At 41.7% G+C, this 15643-nt stretch overlaps 1 protein-coding gene across 2 annotated transcripts; it reads right to left on the minus strand.

Moving 5' to 3' along the window:
• Positions 1-270: 270 nt before the first annotated feature.
• On the minus strand, positions 271-14796 carry LOC114857570 (mucin-2-like). Of its 2 annotated transcripts, none has more exons than XM_041071241.2 (43): positions 14699-14796; positions 14345-14600; positions 14138-14252; positions 13793-13883; positions 13580-13704; positions 13288-13504; positions 12971-13096; positions 12774-12888; positions 12519-12669; positions 12318-12431; positions 12160-12229; positions 11913-12050; positions 11611-11775; positions 11431-11525; positions 11229-11355; positions 10884-11139; positions 10742-10794; positions 10559-10662; positions 10292-10443; positions 10045-10183; positions 9775-9885; positions 9512-9691; positions 9149-9388; positions 8908-9064; positions 8670-8789; positions 5486-8565; positions 5208-5382; positions 4872-5119; positions 4487-4670; positions 4183-4393; positions 3924-4099; positions 3743-3812; positions 3287-3387; positions 3178-3209; positions 2915-3092; positions 2695-2799; positions 2574-2614; positions 2345-2467; positions 2124-2222; positions 1911-2039; positions 1788-1827; positions 723-846; positions 271-600 (listed from the first exon to the last, which is right to left on the minus strand). In XM_041071241.2, exons 1-43 carry the CDS (start codon positions 14772-14774, stop codon positions 402-404), a joined length of 8808 nt encoding a protein of 2935 aa, XP_040927175.1. In that variant the 5' UTR covers positions 14775-14796; the 3' UTR covers positions 271-401. The 2 variants fall into 2 exon arrangements, with proteins under 2 accessions (XP_040927175.1, XP_055365829.1); XM_055509854.1 differs by having other exon boundaries at positions 12312-12431.
• Positions 14797-15643: the final 847 nt, after the last annotated feature.

Below are 15643 nucleotides of genomic sequence, written 5' to 3' on the forward strand. Positions count from 1 at the left end.
TGTTTGCCTTTGGAGGGGCTCGCACCTCAGTAGCTAATTCAAAAGAGAATAACTTTAGGTTCTGCTTCAGTTGGAAAAAATGTGGATTAAAAAATGACAATGTTTAAACAGACTTTAGCATATCAAGCATTTGTGAAACTGAACATGCCTGAATGGAAAATAATCATCTCACGTAAATGCACTAAATATATTGGAAACAACAGAAAATTATTCATTATAGGTTTGACTGGCATAATAAAGACGGCATAATAGAAAGGAGAGCAACAGTAACATATTTTGCATTGCTTTATTTAATTACTTGATTAATACTCTACAATGACAGTGTCTTTGTAAGAAGTAATAATTATGAGAATAGTATGGGGAAACATTGTATGTCCTGCAGCATTTAATGCAATGTTTTATCACTGTAGTGTGAAGCTTCGCTTTCTGCGTGCAGGTGTGGTGCATTCAGTTTGCCCACAGCCACATTCCTCCACATGGACGTATGTGTAGGGAAGCACGTCTCCGTTTAAGCAGTGCAGCTCAACTGTGCGATTGCTGAAGCGTGTCTCTTTGCAGCAGGAGCAAAAATGCTTCACAGCGGCTGCTGCTTCAGAGTACCTGAAGAAAGCAACGTCAGGATTTCTACCTCAGTAACATCTACATGAACAATCTATACAGTCTTTTAAATATGAATGGGTTTGCGACTGCACTAGGAAGTGTAATAATTATCGCTTTCTTACTTTGTGAAAGTGTTGCAGGATCCTTCACAATATGGCATCTCTATCTCCTCGTTGCTCTGACATTTCTTGTGCATAACTTTTGTTTTCATGGTTAATCGTTTGCAAGCCTTCTCTTTCTCAACACCTAGCCACATAAGACATTTTATTAGTACTTATTACAAGTTTATTCCATCCATATGGGGTGCCGAATGTAAAAGGAGCTAGTTTTCTCACATTTAACTAAAAGACACGTTTTTTTACTTATTTACTTATTTACTTAAATGTGCAAAAGTCTAAATGTAAATGTTAAATATAAATGTTAAATCTAAATTTAAATGTTAAATGCTAAATCTAAATGTTAAATGTCAAATCTAAATGTTGACTGTCAAATGTAAGTGTTAAATGATCCCGGGTGTAAACCTGAATATTTAAGTATACTCCACCCCCTATGATCCCGGATCAGTGACTCGGACTCAAAGACCTCAAACAGTACGCATAGCTCCGCCCACATCTGACTCTGGATCGGTGGACGACAATACTGGAGAGAAACGTGAAGTCGAAGCCATCATGGCCTCCAGCTCCGACTCCCTCCCGTTGGGTGAGATTGAACGGGCTGTAACGGCAGGTGTGCGGGCTTCAAACTGCTGTTCTGTCGTAAACACCATTAATGAGGAGTTAAGTAGGTTTGAATAGAATAGAATATTTCTGTGGCGCCGGTGGAGAATTAGTTGGCTAACTATACTAGCTAGTCGAAGTTATGTCCAGGCTAAAAACAAAAGTTTCCAGATCAGATGTGGGGGGGGGGGCGTCTCTGATCTGAGACCAGCGCTGTTTGAGGGTAGGGTTGGAGTCTACTTGCACATTCATGAATATTCAGTCTTGCACTGAGCGGTCATTTAACATTTAACATTTACATTTAACATTTACATTTAACATTTACATTTAACATTTACATTTAGACTTTTGCACATTTAACTAAATGTGAGAAAACATGTTGTGTCATTTAAAACTAGTTATACAGTAGGTGCTCCTTTTACATTCGGCACCCCATACATCCAAACAAACAAAACAACTCAACATACTCACAGGTCTTACAACACCCATTTGCAGCAGTCTGAATTGTATTCTAAAAAATTATGTATAACATAATTAGTTTCAACGCATGATAAATCTGTGTTCTGGAAAGCTTGTGTAATTTGTATTACTTACTGGATCACAGTTATTCGAATCAAATGGTGGGCAGACAATGTGTGAACTGGTTGTTATCAAGGCTTCCCTGATCTTAAGACAGGTGAAATATTGACACTTATCCTGTGGTGGTGACCAGACTTCTCCTTGCTGGGCAAGATTTGGACAAATCAAGACACTGCGATATGTTTAACAATAACATGGAATCAGACCTGCAGAAATGACCCAACTTACCATCAAGAGTTGCACAGTACTATTAAGATTGAGGATACAGTGTGTCTGTACACACTTCCCACAACATTCATCTGAATCAGTTTCGACATATTCGTATCCCTGAAAGAAAGAATAGAGCCGAGAAGCTAGTTCTAGTTCCTGCTCACATTGAACACCCTGAGTAAAACAAGTGGCATTAAATGCTTTGTGCGAATGAATATAATTTCTGTCCATAGTCTTACCATGTCACACTTTTCATCACAAGCCTGAAACTCACAGGTGACTTTGAACAGACCAGAATGAGGGTCCACCTCATTTGAACAGACACAGTCCTGACATGTATTTGCAGGAACTGAAGATCCAGGCTGACAAAGACAGAGAAAGACGCACATACAGTCAAACAGAGCATGAAGTACAAATCAACAGATGTAGTAACAGATTATCATGACATTAAATGCATTTATTAATCACCTGATATTCAGTGTCTTTGTGTACACAAACTCTTTTAGGCTCTAGAATGAGAAAAACAAGCAGCTTGTGTAAAAAGTCACCTTTTAAGGATTTCCTCTAAACAATGAAGTAATGCTCTCACCACATGTGTGCTCCGGACAGCACTTTCCTTCAGGAACACTGACAACTGGCAAATACCCGACCGTGCATTTCATGCTGTCAGCTGGGCAAGTATTGATCTGACACTCTGTGTGGGTAAAAAAATTATAAAACATTTTGTAAGTAACATTCATAAATACTTTCAATGTATAACATTCTGAAAACTCCTGAAGTCGATAGGGGACTGATGCTGCATTTCTTACGGCACACGTAGGTGGAACAGCAGGGGTCTGTCGGACTTGTCTGGTTGACAAGGACAAACCCTGGTTCGGAGCAGGTTTTTATAGGTGGTGCTGGACACTCCTTGGCCGTGCAAGTCACTGTCTTTGTGGATTCTTCACAGATGCAGCTTTGGCATTTGTACTCAAACCTTTCATTAAACTAAAACAATAAACCACATGAATGGCAAAGTTTTTGAAGATTCATTAAGGTTGGAGATTATTAGCAATAATGAATAGAGGTTCACCTCACGAGGAATGCCCTCAGGATCAAGACATCCTGTTAGAAGATGACACATTCTGATTAGCAGATGTGAGGTGTGAAATGTATAATTTAAGATTACACACCATACTTACCACACTTGTCTACACATATGCCAGATTCTTTATTAAAGAGTTTCATTCCATCAGGACAAAAGCAGCCTTCAGTAGTGAAGTTCAGTGTTGGTTCATTTGGACTGTAATGTTAAAAAGCAAATATATTTATATATAAAATACACCGGTTTAAATGCAGCTTCAGCTATTATTTATCACTTATTTATATATGGTGATCGGAGCACTGGGGGCAGTGACCCCCAAACTGGAGGAGTGGCTACAACATATCCCTGGAAAAACATCCGATATCTCATTCCAGAAAAGTGCAGTCCTAGGAACAGCAAGGATACTGCACAGAACCCTCAAGCTCCCTGGCCCCTGGATGAGGACCCGAGCTTGGAAAGTGGATGAGACCACCCGCGGAGGGTGAGAATAGAGTGGTAATAAATGAAGTGTATTACACTTCATTAATTGCTGGTATCTCCAAATTTGACTCACTTGTCTTCACAGGTTGGCTGCTCTGCAGGACCACAAGGTTTGTAGACTTTGTTTGATGGGCAGTCACTTGCTATTATGTAAGAAAAAAAAATTTAATACCAGCAATACCAGCAGCCTGTTGAGTGTGTATTTAATGCATTAAAAGATAATTCTGATGCCCTGCAGAAGAGGAACTGCTTACTGCACAGCTTAGTGTGGTTCCTCCAGTGGATACAAACTCCAGCCTGAGCACATGCAGCAGCATAAGTCTGCAAACTTGTGCACTCCACTGCTGGGTTAGAAACATGGCAACTGTCAAAAACACAACCCTGGTACACCTTGTCAGGTGAGACAAGGGGATGGCACTTCCCAAAGACACTGTGAAAGTAAAACACAAACAAACATATGTAAAATGTACATTCATTGGATTTATTGTTAATAACCAATGAAAAAATAGCTACCTGCTCTTAAGGAGGTCACATATGGAGGCTGGATTGCATGGAGCAAAGGTTGGGGGAGGCTCAGGAATGTTGGTGGGTGGTGCAGGTGGTATCTTGCAGTTTGGCTGATAAATGTCCTTTGAGAACCAATAGTCTGCCATCACAGCACAACTTTGTGCCAGGGAGCCTCCAGGCAACATACAATCATCAGTCTGGTTGTTATTGCATGTTCCTAATAGTAGAGTCATAATACTGTTAAAAATACAATCCAACATATAATTACTAAATTACCAAAATGGCCACTCAAGAGAGACAATGTTCCTACCACAATGGCCTTGTGTGTTTGTGCCAAAGAATTCAAATGGCAGGTTAAGGCTGAAGCCTGTTATTCCAAATGTAATGATGGCTCGTAAGTGAGGGATCTCCAAAACCAAATTAATGCCAGTATCCAAGATCTTAACACTATAATCTGAATAAGGTAGCCTTAGACGAACACCATTTTTCAGTGCCTACATGGGAAGAATGAGTGAGATGTGTGGAAAAAATGGCAAAATTTTCATAATTCTGTTTTACAGATTAGTTATTGCTAATCAATCTACACATTTACTAATAATCCAATGAAAGTCAGTCTGGTCAGTTTAATATAAACAAATATAAATAAATATATATAATATAAATAAAACTGTAACGTGAACACATATTTAGTTTACCTCCAACTGTGCTGCTCCAAGAAGGTTGTGATTTATGAGTGTGAAAACATGAGATTTGTATGACACAATTATTGATCGTGGACAAGACACATCTTCGTTGGGATCACAATAGACATTGTCAATAAAGATTTTTAAATTATGTTTTGGTGACGTCTCCTCCATCAAAACATAAGTACAGTTTCCTTGATAACTGTAATAAAATCCATCAAATGTTATATAATGAGGATCTCCCCAGCCTTCACATACACCTGATGCAAAACAAAATTGAGACATAAAGTTAAAAATAATACAATAAACATATATTTGCAGAATGCTTTTAAGAAAAGAATGTCTTACAGTCACAAGCGTAATGTTGGCAGCAATGGTATTCATCATACACAAGAACGGGTTTCCTCCCATTGCTACAAGTGATGTTTTCAAGAGGTGGACATTCATATGGTATTATTTCAACTGTGTTGTTTTCTATGCATCTGGCCATGGTGCAGTTGCACAACAAAAATGTCTCATTTTGCTATTGCAGAAAAAAACAATGGTGTTTTCTAAAAAATGTTTGTAGGTACATACAACACACAGCATAAGCTTACGACTACTGATGATTTTGTTAAGATTCTTACCGATACACCCCAATCTGGGCAGTCTGGTATGGCTGGAGGTGTAGTCGTGGTTAGCTTTTCTGTTGTGGTAGATTGTGTAGTTGTGGTTGGTTTTTTAGTTGTGGTGGTAGATTGTGTAGTTGTGGTTGGCTCCTTAGTTGTAGTAGTGGTTGGCGGTTTAGTTGTAGATTGTGTAGTTGTGGTTGGCTTTTCTGTTGTGGTAGATTGTGTAGTCGTGGTTGGCTCTTCTGTTGTGGTAGATTGTGTAGTTGTGGTTGGCTTTTCGGTTGTGGTGGTAGATTGTGTCGTCGTGGTTGGCTCCTTAGTTGTAGTAGTGGTTGGCAGTTTAGTTGTAGATTGTGTAGTTGTGGTAGGCTCTTCTGTTGTGGTAGATTGTGTAGTTGTGGTTGGTTTTTCAGTTGTGGTGGTAGATTGTGTAGTCGTGGTTGGCTCCTTAGTTGTAGTAGTGGTTGGCGGTTTAGTTGTAGATTGTGTAGTTGTGGTTGGCTCTTCTGTTGTGGTAGATTGTGTAGTCGTGGTTGGCTCTTCTGTTGTGGTAGATTGTGTAGTCGTAGTTGGCTCTTCTGTTGTGGTAGATTGTGTAGTCGTGGTTGGCTTTTCGGTTGTGGTGGTAGATTGTGTAGTCGTGGTTGGCTCCTTAGTTGTAGTAGTGGTTGGCGGTTTAGTTGTAGATTGTGTAGTTGTGGTTGGCTCTTCTGTTGTGGTAGATTGTGTAGTCGTGGTTGGCTCTTCTGTTGTGGTAGATTGTGTAGTCGTGGTTGGCTCTTCTGTTGTGGTAGTTTGTGTAGTCGTAGTTGGCTCTTCTGTTGTGGTAGATTGTGTAGTTGTGGTTGGTTTTTCAGTTGTGGTGGTAGATTGTGTAGTCGTGGTTGGCTCCTTAGTTGTAGTAGTGGTTGGCGGTTTAGTTGTAGATTGTGTAGTTGTGGTTGGCTCTTCTGTTGTGGTAGATTGTGTAGTCGTGGTTGGCTCTTCTGTTGTGGTAGATTGTGTAGTCGTGGTTGGCTCTTCTGTTGTGGTAGATTGTGTAGTCGTAGTTGGCTCTTCTGTTGTGGTAGATTGTGTAGTCGTGGTTGGCTTTTCGGTTGTGGTGGTAGATTGTGTAGTCGTGGTTGGCTTTTCTGTTGTGGTAGATTGTGTAGTTGTGGTAGGCTCTTCTGTTGTGGTAGATTGTGTAGTCGTGGTTGGCTCTTCTGTTGTGGTAGATTGTGTAGTTGTGGTTGGCTCTTCTGTTGTGGTAGATTGTGTAGTCGTGGTTGGCTTTTCGGTTGTGGTGGTAGATTGTGTAGTCGTGGTTGGCTCCTTAGTTGTAGTAGTGGTTGGCGGTTTAGTTGTAGATTGTGTAGTCGTGGTTGGCTCCTTAGTTGTAGTAGTGGTTGGCGGTTTAGTTGTAGATTGTGTAGTTGTGGTTGGCTTTTCTGTTGTGGTAGATTGTGTAGTCGTGGTTGGCTCTTCTGTTGTGGTAGATTGTGTAGTCGTGGTTGGCTCTTCTGTTGTGGTAGATTGTGTAGTCGTGGTTGGCTCTTCTGTTGTGGTAGATTGTGTAGTTGTGGTTGGCTCTTCTGTTGTGGTAGATTGTGTAGTCGTGCTTGGCTTTTCGGTTGTGGTGGTAGATTGTGTAGTCGTGGTTGGCTTTTCTGTTGTGGTAGATTGTGTAGTCGTGCTTGGCTTTTCGGTTGTGGTGGTAGATTGTGTAGTCGTGGTTGGCTTTTCTGTTGTGGTAGATTGTGTAGTCGTGGTTGGCTCTTCTGTTGTGGTAGATTGTGTAGTTGTGGTTGGCTCTTCTGTTGTGGTAGATTGTGTAGTCGTGGTTGGCTCTTCTGTTGTGGTAGATTGTGTAGTTGTGGTTGGCTCTTCTGTTGTGGTAGATTGTGTAGTAGTGGTTGGCTTTTCGGTTGTGGTGGTAGATTGTGTAGTCGTGGTTGGCTCCTTAGTTGTAGTAGTGGTTGGCGGATTAGTTGTAGATTGTGTAGTTGTGGTTGGCTCCTTTGTTGTGGTAGATTGTGTAGTAGTGGTTGGCTCCTTAGTTGTAGTAGTGGTTGGCGGTTTAGTTGTAGATTGTGTAGTCGTTGTTGGCTTTTCAGTTGTGGTGGTAGATTGTGTAGTCGTGGTTGGCTCCTTAGTTGTAGTAGTGGTTGGCGGTTTAGTTGTAGATTGTGTAGTTGTGGTTGGCTCCTTAGTTGTAGTAGTGGTTGGCGGTTTAGTTGTAGATTGTGTAGTTGTGGTTGGCTCTTCTGTTGTGGTAGATTGTGTAGTCGTGGTTGGCTTTTCGGTTGTGGTGGTAGATTGTGTAGTTGTAGTTGGTGTTACACATACCTCACAACATACTCTAATCTTATAGTTAAAGCACTTAAATGGAGGTCTGACCTGCTGCTCTTTTTGACATATTAAGCCGTAGCTCAAATCACATGTGACAACTTGACCAGTTTGACCCACAAAGTCATCAAAGGTCATGTTGACGTTTTTTGTTGATACACATTCAATTTCTTTGGGATTTGGGCATATTTCCTTTCCATTGTTTATAATGTTCTCATATGTTTCCCAGTCACTGTAGTCTATATCAGCATCATGCACATCATACCACTCAGACCACTCACAGGCTGGAATACATGGTGTTGTTGATATAGCTTTTGTAGTTGTAGTTGGCTCTTTGGTTGTGGTAGTAGATTGTGTAGTCGTGGTTGGCTCTTTGGTTGTGGTGGTAGGTTGTGTAGTCGTGGTTGGCTCTTCTGTTGTGGTAGATTGTGTAGTAGTGGTTGGCTTTTCTGTTGTAGTAGATTGTGTAGTCGTGGTCGGCTCTTTGGTTGTGGTAGTAGATTGTGTAGTCGTGGTCGGCTCTTTGGTTGTGGTAGTAGATTGTGTAGTCGTGGTCGGCTCTTTGGTTGTGGTAGTAAATGGTGTAGTCGTGGTTGGCTGATAGGGTGTGGTGGTAGATTGTGTAGTAGTGGTTGGCTCTTCCGTTGTGGTAGATTGTGTAGTTGTGGCTGGCTCTTCTGTTGTGGTGGTTGATTCACATTTCTCCACACACATCTGTTTTTCCTCATCAAAAAGAGGCTTATCCTCTGGACATTCAGGATAACAGCCTGCGAATGTGTTACAGGACATGTTTTATCTAAGTTGCACAAGTTTGTCACGTGATGTACAGTATGTTAGTTATTAATAGTGTGGTGAGACGTGAAGCTTTTACCTTCCAGACTGGGTAAATGATTGGTGCAGTTCTGATTGTAGCACGTCTTGTAGCAGGTCTTACAGGGGTTATAGTGCCAAATGCATTCATTTCGGTTGTTATAATAATCACAAAAGACAGCTGAGAAAAAAAAAGAACGTTCAGCTTTGCTGCCTGAAACGGCCACATCACTGAACTCAAACTTTAACTAAATCTGGGGAGATATACTGTAGTCAAATTAAAATAGGTGCTGACTTACGACAGATATCGGGACTTCTCCATGCAACGCAGACGCCAGCCTCATTACAGGCTTGAGCATAGGCTGCGACCGCTGTGCAGAAACACTCACAGTCCCCCCCAGTGTCGCAGGCACAAGAATCTCTCACACAGTTATCATGAAAGGGAAGCGGGTCTACCTGCTCGGTCATCAAAGAATAATGAGGGGTGCAGAGATTAAGACGTTAAATAATCATCCAATTTCAAATCAAACCTGCTGTTACCTTGACATGACATTCTTTAAACACGTCTCCAGTTATTATGCTGCACATCATTTTTGCCCAGTGATGGCGACTGGGCGTTGCTACACAAGGGTCACTGTTGATTTCCACATCTGGGCAGGAGCTGGATACTTTCCAGCTGTTTGCAAATTCCAGGAGTCCGCTCACAGCCAGCTGACCTTGCGTGGTGAAGTCGTTCTGTCCGTCGCCATCAAAGTCTCCACAGAGGCCACACACGTCTCCCTGCACAAAGAGAGCCAGTTTAAACATGTGGACAATAAATTGTTGGAATAGTTTCTGCTGAACTAAATCTAAGTCTTCACAGCAGAGATTTCTTTCATCATGAAAACAATGAGTGCAGCTCACGCTGTGCTGTGGCTCCAGGAGAATGCGAACAGTGGTTTTGCGATCCCACATCACAACCAGACCAATGTCAGATTCCACCACCAGATACAAGCCGACGTTCCTTATTCTGTACTCAATGTCAGCGCCATGTCCAAGGTCCTGCTCTTTATATCGACCCCTGAACAGTTTGATTTCCGTTCGCTGTAATAACAAGAAGATTTCAGTCACTTTCAAAGTACTGTGAACCACTAGTATGTGTTCCGGGCCAGTGTGATGACAGTTACCCCCAGCTGGATTCGGACAGTTTTGGAGCATGTAGTTCCTGTAGTTCCGCATGGTACATTTCCGGTGATAACTCCAAAGTAGTCTCCAACTGTTTTATTACCACATTTATTCTTAAAAGAGACAGATAACACTTATTACGCACTTTGCTTGCGTTTGCTTTGTTGTGGGGACAAGACATTCACACAACCTGTTTACAATGTAAAGGAGCCATTCATTCAGACTATCTTATGTCTGAATGTATGTTTAGGATGTTGACATGGTTTATTTACCTGGACGGCAATATAGCCACAGTGTCCTTGAAAGGCATAGGCTCGCTGATCAAATGTCCTATAGTGACCACTGCCATAAATAACACATGTTCCTGGACACTTTTTCTCCGTGCACGTCCATTTTCCACTTTTGCAGGTACTAGGTGTATAAGAATAGGTATAGATATATTACACAAACAGGCAAATGCAACATTTTATTCCATTTGTTTTTCACACTGTTCATCATTATATGTATTATAAGTCCTACCAGGTGTTGCACTGATTTGGTATTTTTGTTCCACTGTCGTAGACATGCCCGTTGTGTTGACACGGACACTCATGCTCCTTCACACAGGAACCTTTGCCATTGTCCACTGTGCCAGCCGGACACCGACAGCCAGATTCACACTCTGTGGAATCCTGGTGAAGCAGAAGGCAGTCAGAGGAAAAACTATAAACTAGTTGCAATGTTGACCTGTTAAACAATAAATATGAAAACTAAAATCCATGTGAGAAAGCAATCAACTCAGCTCACACAATCATTGCTGTCCAGATTTAGACAAGTTCGGGCACACTGGACTCCCAGCTCCCCTGGGTCTGCACTGGAGCAGTTCAGGAATACTTTTGGAAACATGCATGCTAGAACAACAGGAAAAATATCTTTAATACCAATGTCATCAACCAAATTAATCTGAAACACTGAAAAAAAAACACTTACCTGATGAGCGGCTTCTCCAAGAATGACAATGAAGTTTTCCACTGGTGCACACACTAGATAAAAGAAAATATATATTTTTAGTAAATTAACTGACGATTTGGGATCAAATCACATCAACATGAAAACAACTGCTGGAACTCACCAGTGGTCATTTTTGACGCTGATGGACTTTCCTGCCTTGATGTACTGTTCGTTATAGTAGCAGGGACATTTCTCTATGGGGACGCAGAGACCATGGTCATCCAGGTACAGACCCTCGGCACACGAACAGCCGTCCACAGGTAAGAAGTCAGATGTGCAGCTCTGCTGCTCTGATCCCAGTGATCTGCAGGTCAGCTGGCATCTCTGATGTTTGTAGGAGAAGGTCTGAGTCTCTGGGCAGCTCCTGGAGTATTTATCTATGTGTAAATATATGCAAATATTTTTTATTATCATTTAATAAATGTAATGTTCATCCAAGTTTTGAAACCACCACAGAAATCTTTACCGCACACGGCGTCTCTCCAGTCTGTCAAGATCACTCCCTTAGATGCACAAGCCCGGGCGTAAGAGGAGAAGACGGCGCAGAGGCAGCCCTCACTCTTCTCACAGTTACAGCTGGCATAAACACATCGCTGCAGAAACACAGCCAGCACCATTAGAGAGAAGCATGTCAGCATGAAGGACAAAGCAGGAAGGTGTCACTCTACCTTATAATACAAGTCAGGATCCACCACGGAGCGACACCGGCTGAAGGTGCTGTTTGGACTCAGCAGTAAGCTGCACCAGTGTTTGGCGTATAACTCTGACAATGAAAGAACACAATTATTATTATATTGACTACTATAGATTGAAGACATATATTATACTAACATAAAACAAACACTTACCATTCTCCACACTGAGAGAACAGGGGTCGTCAAGTCTTTCCTCTCGGGCTGGGCACATGGCATTCGTCTTCCAGGAGTTACTAAAAGATGCTGCTGTTCCCTCCACAATGCCCTGAGGCGTCTTCATGTCATCACTCAGAATCATATTAAAGTTCCCACATAAACCTGAAGAAACCAAATGTTTTACGTATTAATTACTGTGCAATTATAATTAAATTAGTAAACTATAAATAATACATTACAAGACTGCATTATAAAGAATTTTTCTTCCTGCTTCACATGAAGAATAATGTTCAACCCACCACGTGTCTTTCCTCTGTAGCTCTGGTCCAGGCTGACATAAACCTGCATGACAGGAACATGTTGGATCTGGATTTGTAACCCAAAGCTGGTCTGGAGCAGGATATGGAAGGATGAAGCGTGGAATATGTGGATGTCACCTAAACAAATAGATATACAAAAAAAGATGATGTCACAGTGGGTTAAAGTAGGTGACAGTAGGCGTCATAGCATAAGTGAAGCTTCATTCGCAGATGCTGTTGGACCAACCTGATTGATAAGGCAGGTTGATCGTCTGCATGTTCTGCTTTACAGAACCATCTGAAGTGAAAGTTAGTACCTGAAAACCACAGCATTATTTATTTGAATGCTGCCAAACCAATGTGCATTCATGATGTTTTAACTGACAGATTTCAACTCACACTCACTGTGTTTCTGTCATTGTTCAGCAGGATTTTCAGTTTCTTAAGACAAGTGTCGAACTCCTGATTTGCACACGGCACCAACTTGACCAACAAAGTAAACTTCGGACTTGCGTTATCCTAAAATACAGTCAAGTCAGTAAATGTTTTTTATCATGTTTACATGTTAAAATGACCGTTAATTGTACTAATGGGTGTCTGGTTTACCTTGTTTTCCACCTTGGCTAAAGTGTAATAACAGTCTCCATGGAACATGTAGGTTTTCCCATCGAATGTAGTCACGTGTGAACCCTCTTCAACTGCACATGTAGCAGGAGCTTGAAGGCTTTTACAGGCCCATCTGCCCTCAGAGCATGTACTGAAAAATATATTTTAATTACAAAACACTGTATGTGAACATCTACTAATTTGTACATTCTGTTTAACTTATGCATTTAACACTTAACATAACATTTGACGTACCATTCAACCAGGTCCTGCCGGTAAACCTCACCAGGGCTGTATATTTTGTCGTGTTTGCACTGACATTCAGACTGAGCAACGCAGCCTCTCATGGAAATGTCATCAAACACAGTCCCTGCAGTAGAAAGGAGGTATATTTACTGTAGGTCAAGCAGAAAACTAGAAACAATGTCCAAAGTCAAACAGTGAGCACTGACCTGGAGGACAGAAGCAGCCGTCCATTTTGTGTTCCTCACACAGTGAACTTGTGTCTAGATGGGTGCAAGTGTCCATGCACGGCGAGCCACTCTCTTCATAAACCATGTTGAATGGACACTGTTTATCTGTGGAAATAGGGCAGAATAAAAGACAAAGTGAGAAGGTGTTTGATTGATGAACAGGACCTTAACTTAGTGAGTCACTTTAAAAGAAGAACTATGCTTTCATAACTGCCTTCATCCACAATAAACCTTTTATGGTAATCCAGGTTTACTGAAGCTCATGTGTTGTTTATACAACTGATAACAAGCGTTACCACAGAACTGAGGTGTCCTCCAGTTGGGTGGCTGTCCTCCTGCATGGGAACACTGGCGGGAGAACTCAGTCAGTGTGCTGCAGACACACACTTCCTTTGAACTGTTGGTGCAGCTGCACATGTCCTGCACACAGGCCTGGACGTAAGGTTCAGGCTTGACCAGCTCCACGCAGGAACTCCAGAGTTCTGAATGGAACAGCTCTTCACAGTGGCTTTGCTAAACGGAAAAAAGTGTTAAAATGACAGATATTATAACACGACCTCTTAATTCTAGGTCGGACAATCAGCTCACAAAGTCGTTGCATGACTTCAGAGCAACCGGGGATTCGCCGTCCTCTTCATACGGGTCCTCACAGCCGTCGTTTGGTCGATGAACTTTGTGTTTGTTGCCGAATTCAATTGGACTGATTTTGCGACCTGCACATAATTACATTTACACTGTGGCATACAAAACGCCAAGAGAAAAAAAAAACATTTGAAACTTGCAAATAATTATATATTGTACCGTTCTCAATGAACTCATCATAAAGTGGAAAACCGTTGAAGTCGCCACAAAGTCCACAAGTGCGACTAATATAGTCATTATCCAGTTCCACCTGCAAAACAGCAACAGCTTTACGTTCTATGAATATGATGGAGGGAAAAATAAACTATAATTCCTTCATCAAATAAAAAGTGCAATACGGTCACAACCGTTAATAATACTGTCATCGAGTGAGTTCATTGTGTCTAAGAAATTATCTATTTCTGTCAAGGAAAAAAATAAAGCAGCTGAATGATTCTCTTCACCTTTCAGCACCTTCTAGGAGCTCTAATGTATATAACGTGACCATCAAAACTCCTTTTTTACCATGACTGCATCATCCCCGTTCCACATGACAGTGATGCCGACTTTGGACTGGAGTTTGATGTAAACAGCGTTTTTTTCCACTTCTACCCCTGCATTGTAGTACGGAACCTGGACACTGGGAAAAAAGAGAAAGGTAATTTTAATGGTGCCTAAATATCTTAACAGCAAAGTAGCTTGACTTCGCAGGCCAAAAGAAAACCCACTTACGGCTGCTCGTTCAAAGTGATCTCGCTGGTTGTGAGGTGGAACAAGAGGTTGTTGATGGTGACCACCACATAACTAACTGTTGGGTTCCCATCCTTTAGCTCCCGCTTCACGTGCACAGAGAACTCCCTGTACGACTCGTGGCAGTCGGAGACCAGGTTGTATTCACACAGACCAGGGAACTGGTACACGTCACCATCGAAGGTCTTGAAGTGCTCTCTGCCCCATGTGCTGCAGATGCTGCTGACATGGTTGGGATCTGGGAAAAACATCATGGCGCAGGAAGTTGCATAGCACATTAGAGACAGTGTATCGCATCATGAATTCATACAACGGACAAGCTCAACAGAACCCTACCCAGCCGAGCTTGTACATCGGTGACAGCAGCAACACAAAGAGTGAGGACACACAACCACGCACACTTCCACCTCATCTTTGCCGCTGTGGGCTCACAGTCCTCCAATCTGGTAGCGGTCAGATTCCACTCGGCAGCCTTTTATATCAAGATTGCAGCATTTTTACTCACACCCTCTGTCCAATCACAAATTATCATTTTATTACCAAGACATGTGTTGTATGGAGTCTGACGCCTTACACAAATGCCATATAATGAACATTGCAGCCTCTTATCTCTTGATTAAACATAAATGTTTGCTATGTTTGTTTGAGGAATAGGCAGAAATGACTGTTCTGTCCATTACTGTTCATTGGGATCCATTTTTTTATAAATCGGTGTCAAGTGTGAGGAGGCTTCCTGGGCTTCTTCTCCACTCTGTATATGGTACATACTTACTGGTATACTGGTATGTACAAGACACCAACACTGCACTTGAAGCATCATGTTCTAGGATTTCTCCAGTCAAGATCATACAGCCCAACCTGATTGTCTAAACGTGTTGACAGAGCTCTTGTACAGTGATTACACAGATTTATAATTTTTTTTAGCTGTAAAGCCATTTACAGAAAATATAATGTTTTATGTTTTGTAAATTTATATGTGAGTCCTGATAACATACTAACACATGAGGATACAATCACTAGAAATATTATTAAAACATTGTTTTAGGACAAAGGAAATGTATTTGCTTTTCCTTTGATCGTCATCAATACGAAGCCAAATTACATAATATTATTTACAAAGTTGCTGGCTTGGTGGCTCAGTTGTTAGAGCGTTGGCATAGGGAGCAGAAGGTCACGGGTTCAAAGCCTCACCAGCGAACCAAGTGTGAACTGGAGTGAGACACGGTGCACTACCTCCCCAGACACCTCGCATGGCAGCCCACTGCTCCACCAGGGGATGGG

The sequence above is a fragment of the Betta splendens genome, chromosome 6 (assembly GCF_900634795.4).
Source record: "Betta splendens chromosome 6, fBetSpl5.4, whole genome shotgun sequence".
Classification (NCBI taxonomy): domain Eukaryota; kingdom Metazoa; phylum Chordata; class Actinopteri; order Anabantiformes; family Osphronemidae; genus Betta; species Betta splendens.